The sequence below is a fragment of the Hippocampus zosterae genome, chromosome 7 (assembly GCF_025434085.1).
Source record: "Hippocampus zosterae strain Florida chromosome 7, ASM2543408v3, whole genome shotgun sequence".
In the NCBI taxonomy this organism is placed as follows: Eukaryota; Metazoa; Chordata; class Actinopteri; order Syngnathiformes; family Syngnathidae; genus Hippocampus; species Hippocampus zosterae.
The window spans coordinates 349,485-359,109 of NC_067457.1; the positions used below are offsets into that span (position 1 = coordinate 349,485).

The window sequence follows — 9,625 nt, forward strand, 5'->3', positions numbered from 1 at the left end:
ATGTTTTCCTCTCCTGTTTGGATATTCCCGTCAAATTGTTTGAAAGTGCTGCTTCGTTTCAAGTTCTGCATTTACCCAATTCAACCTGGCATAGCGGCGAGAAGCGCCTGATGTCAACCTCATTCAAGCTTTTCCGATCAGCCGATTACGTCAATTTATATTTCCACCTCATAATTGTTCGGGGTCTAGTTAATATATTTTTCCCGACACTCATCTGAAGCCAAATGGTAATAGCCGTTAATTATCTTCTTATTACGAGAGCTTTGTGCACGTCGTGTTGTGTTGTGTGACGCGCGGAAGTTTTCGCTTTTACCCCAAATGTCGCAGAAAACCGGTTCCGAAAGTGATATTTGGGAGTATAAACCCCTCGCGAAGAAAAAGAAGAGACGCGAATCGTCGTGCACTCGTCGAAATGCGGCCAGGAGAAGATGCACCACGGAGTTAAAGTCATGGAACACCCGAGATAGTCCAACCACCCCGAGGGACGTCGCCGCCAATGGAAACAATGGACAATGTGATGCCAACTCGTCATCACTTGCAAAGGAGGCAAAGGAAGCCTATTGTCCCATTTGCCAGATGCCATTCTGTATTTTATTGGTGCAGTCGCAAAGATGGCATGTTGCTGAATGTCTGGACGAGGCAAGGGACACATGCAAAGGTAGGTGTCTAATTGGAACCCCCCAGCTTTGTGTTGCCTCTATGGGCAATTTTGGGTGGGTGGGTCCATTCTTGTCCATGGTTTTCACCAGTCTCCTTCAGACTGATGCGTTCAGTGCAGCGTGGGTTTCCCATGCGTGTGTTGTCCCTCTTCTAGAATGTCCCGATGGTCTCCTGTGCTCCTCCTCCATCCCAAACCACTACAAGAAGTTCAAGCACACGCAGTTGGCCAACGCTCGAGCCAACGGCCAGGCTTTGCCGAACCACTCGGAGAGCCGCGAGTGCCGTAGTCCGAGCCGTTCTGCCTCCGGAGACCACATGGAGGCGCCACCCTCGCCACCGCCATCCCAAGCCACGAACGGCACCCCGTCGCTGCCGCTGCGCTCGCCCGGTCCGGACGACATGAAGAAGAAAGGCTGGTCTTCCGGTGGCCGTTCGTCCGTTACCCCCTCGCAAGGAAATAGGACGGAGACGCCGGCGGAAGAGCAAGCGTCTCAGGACGGGGAGGATCGAATATCTTACTCTCCTCTTTCCGAGCTCCCCGCTGACAAAGACGCGGTTCATGAAGACGCATCCGAAGATGAAGACTCCATGGTTCTCTTCAGCGAAGACGAGCCGCTTCCGGATGTAAGGGATCGCCCCGAAGACACCGGGAGAGTCTCGCCGATTGCCGGCGGAAGCCTTGGGTCCCCCCAGAAAATGGTATTGGAGCAATTGAGGGAAAGTCTTCGAGGCTTACCTTTCGGAGCCTCCCGGTCCAGCACAGTGCCTCGTCGTAAGGGTCCGAGCGGGGCGGGTCGAGGTTCCGGACTCAAGCAAACGGACATCGGGGTGTTTTTCGGCCTCAAAGCATTGAGGGCGGAGGAGCGAGCGGAGACTTCTGGCAGTGCGGCCGGCGGGGCTTCCTCCGGTAGGAACAGGATGAGGAACGCGGCCGCTGATGTGGACCGAGGCGGGGACGATGGCGGTCACGGTGGCGATGTGGTGGAGGCGGCAACGAGGCGGACCAAAGGGCGGAGCAGAGATCACCATGCGGATGCACAACCACGGCGGTGTCCGTTTTATAAAAAGATTCCAGGTAAGTGGCCCCCTTCTCTGACGATGGCTTCTTCTCCCTGGAGCTCTTTGACCAGCAAGTCTCAGGTGACTTTTGAATCTATCCTTTACTCAGGCACAACGTTTGCCATCGATGCCTTCCGGTATGGCGCCATTGAAGGCATCACCGCCTACTTCCTGACCCATTTCCACTCGGACCATTACGGAGGGCTCACCAGCAAGTCCACATTTCCCATCTATTGTAACAAAGTAAGCCAAGATGCCCCCCTCCCCCACCCGTTTTTTTTTTTGCGGTAAGTCTTAATGTTTGGAAGCGTCCGTTTCCAGATCACAGGTAACCTGGTGAAGAGTAAGTTGAAGGTGGCGGAGCAGCACGTGCACATCCTCCCCATGAACACCAGGGTGAGCGTGGAGGGGGCGCAGGTCACCCTACTCGACGCCAACCAGTACGTCAATGTCGTTTCTCGTCTTCTTTTGCGAGCTTCTGCCATCTGCCATTTGCGCATGCACTCAAATCTCGAGCGGGAATCGATCCAGTTGTCCGGGAGCGGCCATGTTGCTGTTCTTCCTGCCCGACGGCCAGACCGTCCTCCACACGGGCGACTTCCGAGCCGATCCCTCCATGGAGGCCTACCCGGAGCTGCTGGCTTGCAGGGTGCACACGCTCTACCTGGACACCACGTACGCAACACCCTCGGCGCGCACTGCCCAAGAAATTGTCGGCTCGCTAACCGCTTGATCCTGGCAGGTATTGCGGCCCGGCGTACACGTTCCCCCGGCAGCAGGAAGTCATCAACTTTGCCGCCAGCACCAGCTTCGAGTCGGTGACGCTGCACCCCCGCACCCTGGTGGTGTGCGGATCCTACTCTGTGGGGAAGGAGAAGGTCTTCCTGGGTGAGTGTCTCCTTGCTTCCAACATGTGATTTGTATTTTTTTTCTTCTCTCCTCTCCAGGAACAAATAAGAATCCGGTGAAATCATTTCTTTCTCTGTAGCCGCGGCGGAGGTTCTGGGCTCCAAAGTGTGCCTCTCCCGGGACAAGTACAACACCATGTGCTGTCTGGAGTCGGAGCGCATCAAGCGCCGCTTGACCACCGACTGGACGGCGGCGCGGGTCCACGTGCTTCCCATGATGCAACTCAACGTCAGAGTAGGCCAACGCCGCGGGAAGGTGTCGCCATCGTTCTCGTCGACCGAGTCTTTGACCAGGAATGATCCCTCCGCAGAAGCTGCGGGAGCACCTGGCGAGGTTCTCCGGCCAGTACGATCGTCTGGTGGCCTTCAAGCCCACCGGCTGGACCTTCAGCCAGCAGATGGCATCGCTGGAAGACATTCGACCCGTCGTCAGCGGCAACGTCTCAATCTATGGTGTGCGGCCTGTCCCGGTTTGGACTCCGGTGCCTTTGTTTGAGCCTGCAAATCTTCTCCTTCTCGGCAGCAAAGCCAACTTGGGCCTCACCTCCCCTCGTCCGCGTTTTGTCAGCATAGCTTCTTCTCCTTTCAAGCGATGGTCATGTATTTTTCTGGTTTCACCTCCAGGGATTCCGTACAGCGAGCACAGCAGCTTTGCGGAGCTGAAGCGTTTTGTCCAATGGCTGCGCCCGCACCGGATCGTCCCCACGGTGAACAATGGCAGCTGGGCCGCCAGAAAGGCCATGGAGAAGCACTTTAGTGAATGGCTCGGCGGAAACTCGAGCACGTGAATAAACGGCAGCCGTGTTACGATACGATGCAAATGTATGATGTTGCGGCAGTGTTTATGATGCACTTTTTTTGTTCTCCAACAATAAATGGTTTTAACTTTTAACTCACATGTGTTTGCTTTTGACATTAAAATTTCTTCGTGTTGCGGTCAAGGCCGCTGGGGAAACGCAGTGGGAGCCATCCGAAGTAACGCGTGCACGTACACAGACTTAAAAAAAATATATGTACCTTCTCTCAAGCGAATCCGATCCATGCAAAAGACAGAACGAAGGTTTTCCTGCCGCTTGCGAGTTGCTTCCGTTTGACTTGAACGTCTCTCTCCTCCGGGTCGCAGAGCTCAAGACTTGAACGGCGAGCAAAACAAAACAAAATTATTGCAAAATTCACATCATAAATGTATCAAAACGTCGGGGAACCGACAATAAAATGTTGATCGGAGGACGAATATTGCGGACACGTGTGTGTGTGTGTCTCACCTCTCCGCAGGGGGTTCAACGCCGGACCAGCTGCTTCAATCTCAAGTGTCCTCTCAGCGGGGGGCTTTCAGGATGTCCGTCTACAACCTAAATTCTCAAAACACATTTCTGTGATGAAAGTGGATCAACGAATTCCCGACAGTCTCGTGTTCCTCGGATAGCACCTCAAATATGAATCTCACTTTTCTTTGCAACATATTGAGTAGGACTCAATATAAAATGTGAGAAATGTATATGTACCCCCGTTTACTTTACACATATTACTTTTATTTACAAGAAACAACCAATGATTTAAGAAAATAAATAACTGTTCGGATGTAGGTGGTATGATGCGCTACAAACTACTCGGCTCATTACAGAATTCATTCATGTTTAATACAAGAAAGCATTCTTCTGTTTGGATGTTTTTTATCATGATTCCTTTTCAACAATCTTTACAATTTAAACACCGGTTCAGATGATATTCTCTTTTCAATTCATGCATGCATCCAAATCCTTTCAAATCAATCAATAAGGACAACAGCATTTAACACCATAAAGCAGGGGTCCCCAAACGTCTTCCTGTGAGGGCCACATAACTTTTCCCTTCTCTGATGGGGGGGCCGGTGTCAGTTTGTAACATCAACGTTCGTAGGGGACCTTAAAAAATGTCTTGTTTCCCAGAAAGCCACACATAACCAAATAACCCTTTCCAGGTTCTTTACAGAAAAAAAAGTCAGGAAACAAATAATAACACTATTGACACAGTGACCCGAGGACAACAGGAGGGGGTTAGAGGGCCGGGTCAAATGTGCCCGCGGGCCGTAGTTTGGGGACCCCTGCCATAAAGCATTTAAAATTGAACCCCGAAATAAAAATAAAAAATGGCACAAACACTCCTTTCCGCACAGTTTGGGCACCACGTCACTGATCAGAGATCCTGAGGGATCAATACTCAGGTTTGGGTTTTAAAATGGCAAGTCTGGCATTACTCGGATCAATGGCACTTTCGCCGCCGGTGCTCGGCATGGAAGTGTGTTTTCAAGTTCTTAAAAGACTGATGGAAAAAGAAAAGAAAAGAAAAGAACACGCTGGTTTCGCTTGAGTGCGGGAACACGGAGATCGGGTGGTTCACACTTGCCATGGTCAATAGCTGCCTCTGTGAGTGACACGACGACGTTGGGCCATAATTGTGCTATTATCCATTAAAATAGATATATACTGTATATTTTTCTTTTTGATTTGACTTGATATGTTACATGATTTTTTTTGTGTTCATTGTGGCACCAATTGTGCCATAACTGTGTTAATATGATCAATTAAAAATTCTATTAAATGCTTCATTTATACACCGAATGAAAATAAAACCCCCAGACAACCAAACAAACTAACGAATGTTCAGGAGGTAGTTAAGAGTATAATCAGGAGAGACGACACCATCGCTGTGAATTTCAATAAAGTTGTTGTTGTTCAATACAACTGCGTATGGTATTGGACTAGGTTTCATTGGAGCGCTCCGGAGAAAATCCACCGTCGCTTTGAAATGGAAAGGGATCATTTTGAAAACATGTCCCAGCACTCGTGTGACCCAGCACGCGCAGGAACAGGATTGAAAGCACACTCTGGTTGGGGTCATTTGTGGCACGAGAAAATGGCGGCGGCAATAAAAGTGAAGTGGGAGTAGAAGAACATGCATATCTCACGATGCCTGCTGGCAAAGATCCGATGAAACGTGACGCCACTGTTGTGAAGAGAAACCTGAAGAAGATGGGGGGTGGGGGGGGGGGCAGAAGAGGTTTCACTATCAACACGTGAAAGCGGAGTGGCGGTGTAAAAAGATTCCGTTTCAGGCCCACTGGACAGGCGCAGCGCTTGTTCCCGCCAGGCCGGAACGATCCCTGAATGGTTCCGGGACCGCCGCATGGACGGCCCCCCAAGAGGCGGCGCTCAGTTGAAATAGAGCTCCTTGGTCAGCATGGAGACCACGCAGGGGATCTGCTTCTTCTCGCTGAAGCGCGGGTCCTCGGACCAGGACTCGAAGCTGGTGGCCACCATGTAGTTGACGCGCGTCAGGATCTGCATGATCTCCAGCTGCTTGCCGAATTCGTTGAGGACGTTGCACAGCGCCTGCACGAACCAGGAGCCGCGCCCGGGGTTCCTCCACGAGTAGTAGCCTGGCCGGGGGTCGGGACCACTCTTGAGAATCGCGGGCGCGGCTCTCGCGCGGGACGTCGGAACGGCGGGGCTCACCTGGCACGGTGGAGTAGGCAAAGAGGAAGTCGGCCTCCACGGGGATCTTATGTCTGGGATTGGCGTCCGTCTCCAGGGTGTCGTTGGGCGGACCCGAATCCGTCTGGATGCCGTCGTCGAATTCGGAACCCCGGCAGGCCTGGCGCCGTCAACGCATGGGCCGGAAAACTTAAGGGACGAGCGGGGAAGTGCCGCGTACGCGCCCCGTCTTGCCTCGGGTCCCTACCTGGATGAAGAAGAGCTTGGGCTTCCCCACCAGGCTTTTGCACATGTCCCCCCTGAAGAGCGAGGTCACCGTCTTGATGGGCATGGCGCCGTCCGTGCCGTAGATCATGCCCTCTTCGCCGTGACTCAGCAGGATGCAGGCGAAACACGAGCTGTCGCTGTGGTCTTCCTCTGAAGCTAACGCACACGGACGCACTTCACTGGGATGCGTTTGGGATGGAGCGAGTTGGCGAGGAGCGCCGCGCTCACCCTCTCGGAGGAGACGCTCCATCTTCTCGCAGGTCTGATCGTTGTAGATGAAGACGTTGAAGCCCAGGCTCTTGAAGCACTTGAACAGCTCGCCGGCGTCACGGTCCGTCCCGTTGCGTACATTCATTCCTGCCGGCGGGAAGGGAGACACGCGGGTGTGATCGGAAGCCTGGCTTTTTTTTGGGGGGGTGGGGGGGGGTCTAATGTGTGCTTCTTTTGCTCTTGTACCTGTCTTTTCATCAAAGTTTTTGTTGTTGATGATGATGCACTTGCCCACTCGCCCGTGGCTCATCTTATACTGGAATGTTGGCGAGACAATTCTGTAATGGCTTTCCGAAGAGTGCTCCTGCTCCCGCGTCTGGCCATCCTTATTCTTCTTGCTGGAAACAGACACGGCGGCAAGACGTTTCGGTGATCCGACTCGCATGCGGCCGACGCGTCGGCTCGTTTCCCTTTTTCGGGGTGCTTAAGTGGCTGTCACCGTTGCAATGACGGAGGACCGCGACGGCGGACCACGTCGCCGCGACACGCTGGTTAATACATACAACAGCATTTGCTGAATTGGTTTAAAAAAAAAACTATTCACGCTGCCCCCTGCGGGTCTCAGATCAAGTCATTCAAAACTGATGACATCCTTCTTAAACTCGAGTCAAATGATCGCTATATAAATCAGCCTCTATTGTATCATTTTGTATTTCAACACAGGAATAATAATAATAATAATTCTAAAAACAAACTGGGCAAAGTACTTACTCAGAGACCCAAAAGTACATATGCTTTGCAATAAGGCATTAACCCGCTGGCCAAATGCGGTCGCCGTAACGCAGCCTAAACCCGAATCCGAGAGTCACACATTTCAAGGTGCAAAATGGCGGTCGAAGTCGGCGCTTTCGGGATGGAAAGATTAGCACAGCGGAGTGAGTGAGCGCAAACGTCCCCGCGGCTATTCTGACGCGGCTGCCATGTTAGCATTCTTTGGCCGATCCATCCAGATGGGCGGCGCGTTCCAGAAGGGCCTGGCCCACGAGGTCAACAAAGACCTCGCGGCATAGCGCGCTCATATTCTATTAAACTTGCGATTTGACGGCCTTACGCCCCCTCCCGCCTCTAAATTGCACCAACGTGCCGTAGCGAACAATTGAGGGTGGGCAGCAAAGAGCGGCGGTGGGCAGGGCGCGGCGGTGAGGAGGAGGGCGCCGAGAATCACGTGGCATCCACTTACCTGGGTTCGTCATTGAGCGCTACGCCACTCTGCATCTGCAAAAGAGTTTGTTTCTCCAGCTGATCTTTTTTTTGGGGGGGGGGCTGAGTGCTAGGATACTGACATGCTCTCTGTGCTGGATGAAGAACCTGAATGGGCCGCCGCCAGCCCTGGGGCCCGAGGTGTGTGTGTGTGGGGGGGGGGGGGGGGGGGGGGGGGGAGATGTTGCCGGGGGGGGATGGGGCGCGTTGTCAGCCCCCCCCCTGAGTCAGCAACCTCACAACCGCACCAGCGCTTTCTAACAGCCTATTCAACCCGAGGGCCCCCCGAACCTCACGCCGCCGTGACCACACGTGGGGTCAACGGGGATAGGGCAGAACAATTTTCAATGTAAGCAAATACTTATTCCTGTTCTTTAAGATTTTGCGGATACACAATAATTTGATCAAAGGTGTCCTGGCAACAATTCAAAAAAAAAGTATCGTCCATATACATGCACTGAAGGCAGTGGAAGGAAGAGATTAATCTGCCGGGAATCAATAAATACATTCGAATAAAATATAGATTGTTGTGCCTTTTTCTGAAGTCATTCGCTCTCATGACACAGCCGCAGTTTATTTTTTGTATTTGTATGTCCGGTCTAATTATACTGGAGGTATCTTTGAATGCATCATGAGGTGAGATGGATTTTCTAAACCTCACCAGGTCTTCTCATCACCTGCACAATTTGAATTGCCAACTTGGTGGCGACCCTTTCATGACCACATTAATGTCATATGCCCCGCCCCTGCCCCCGCCCCACCCACTGTTGTCTGGAGCTGCGGAGTCACACGAGGGCAGTGAAAAAAAAGGCGTTTTCGTGTGCACTTACCCAAAGAGTAAAAACCTTGCCTTGCGGTCAGGTTTGGCGTCTGTTCTGTCCATCGACATCTCCTCTTTCTCTTCTAAATCTCCAAGATGGGTCTTCTCTGCAGATTCTCCAGCCATCTGTTGAGCATCATATGACCAAACTTTCACTGTTTCGCTTACATTTTTTTTTTCATGAAACGCAATTACAATGCTTCGTATCACGAAAAAGGCTGATTCACATTCAGCTATTTCAGGAACGAGACAATAAGCGACTTATTAACGCGAGTGCAATTGGCAAATCCGATTCCATCTTGCTAGTCGTTTACGGAGAAAATGAGTTTTGGAACGCTTATCGAACTATTTTAGGGAAGAGTGACCACGTTATCACAAACTCACGTTGTGTTGTTATAGCGCCAAGACGCCAGGTCACTCAAGTTGCTGTTAAAAAATGTCGTTTGTTCACCAGCGACACGCTTTCACTTCCTCAAAAACAACACCTGGAAACTCTTCGGTCAAGTTTGACGGGGGAATCTCCAAGGAGCGTCACGACGTCTTACGTCACGATTTAACGTAATCTACGGCTGCCGTATGAGCGACACTTCCTTGTCGTAAAAACGTGTGCGTCGCTGCCATATTGGAACGGTTCTGAACGGCATTAAAACAAGCGTTACACTATTGTAAACTATTGAAACATGATGTTATGCCGAAAAAACAACCAATTAAACTAAATTCTACTTTTTGGGGGAGTTTTACAACGAAAAGTGTTGGGACCACAATGAAAACGAGATAAATACAATGTACTCATACATACAGTATAATAAACTAGAATTGTTTTTGTAAGTAAAATAGAAAAATAATTATTCATCTGACATCAATATCCTGAGAATAAAAAATATTTTACAAGAACAAAGTGTTAGTATGAGTGTAACTGTCAAGTAAAATGTTACATCCATACAACTGGCAATTGTTGAACCCCTTTA

General features: G+C 51.0%; 2 protein-coding genes across 3 annotated transcripts; one reads left to right on the forward strand and one right to left on the reverse strand.

Moving 5' to 3' along the window:
- Nucleotides 1-25: 25 nt before the first annotated feature.
- dclre1a (DNA cross-link repair 1A (PSO2 homolog, S. cerevisiae)) lies at nucleotides 26-3,519 on the forward strand. 2 transcript variants are annotated; one of them, XM_052069383.1, is made up of 9 exons: nucleotides 26-658; nucleotides 815-1,735; nucleotides 1,829-1,962; nucleotides 2,041-2,159; nucleotides 2,251-2,394; nucleotides 2,462-2,607; nucleotides 2,708-2,862; nucleotides 2,939-3,080; nucleotides 3,252-3,519. In XM_052069383.1, exons 1-9 carry the CDS (start codon nucleotides 319-321, stop codon nucleotides 3,413-3,415), a joined length of 2,265 nt encoding a protein of 754 aa, XP_051925343.1. In that variant the 5' UTR covers nucleotides 26-318; the 3' UTR covers nucleotides 3,416-3,519. The 2 variants fall into 2 exon arrangements, with proteins under 2 accessions (XP_051925343.1, XP_051925342.1); XM_052069382.1 differs by having other exon boundaries at nucleotides 2,041-2,394.
- Nucleotides 3,520-5,099: 1,580 nt separating this feature from the next.
- On the reverse strand, nucleotides 5,100-9,210 carry casp7 (caspase 7, apoptosis-related cysteine peptidase). Its single transcript, XM_052069486.1, has 7 exons — nucleotides 9,042-9,210; nucleotides 8,668-8,783; nucleotides 6,824-6,975; nucleotides 6,596-6,724; nucleotides 6,348-6,523; nucleotides 6,122-6,260; nucleotides 5,100-6,045 (listed from the first exon to the last, which is right to left on the reverse strand). The coding sequence occupies exons 2-7, from the start codon at nucleotides 8,781-8,783 to the stop codon at nucleotides 5,819-5,821; spliced, it is 939 nt and encodes a 312-aa protein (XP_051925446.1). The 5' UTR covers nucleotides 9,042-9,210; the 3' UTR covers nucleotides 5,100-5,818.
- Nucleotides 9,211-9,625: the final 415 nt, after the last annotated feature.

What these genes read in the sequence shown, in the direction of transcription:
- dclre1a (XM_052069382.1), top strand. Translation starts at nt 319, where the DNA reads ATGTCGCAGAAAACCGGTTCCGAAAGTGATATTTGGGAGTATAAACCC. An exon ending in TTCCCATCTATTGTAACAAA is followed by an intron (nt 1,963 to 2,040) that starts GTAAGCCAAGAT and finishes GTCCGTTTCCAG; the next exon opens with ATCACAGGTAACCTGGTGAA. An exon ending in GAAGGAGAAGGTCTTCCTGG is followed by an intron (nt 2,608 to 2,707) that starts GTGAGTGTCTCC and finishes CTTTCTCTGTAG; the next exon opens with CCGCGGCGGAGGTTCTGGGC.
- casp7 (XM_052069486.1), bottom strand. Translation starts at nt 8,783, where the DNA reads ATGGCTGGAGAATCTGCAGAGAAGACCCATCTTGGAGATTTAGAAGAG. An exon ending in GCAAGGTTTTTACTCTTTGG is followed by an intron (nt 6,976 to 8,667) that starts GTAAGTGCACAC and finishes GTCTGTTTCCAG; the next exon opens with CAAGAAGAATAAGGATGGCC. An exon ending in AAACTTTGATGAAAAGACAG is followed by an intron (nt 6,725 to 6,823) that starts GTACAAGAGCAA and finishes TCCCGCCGGCAG; the next exon opens with GAATGAATGTACGCAACGGG.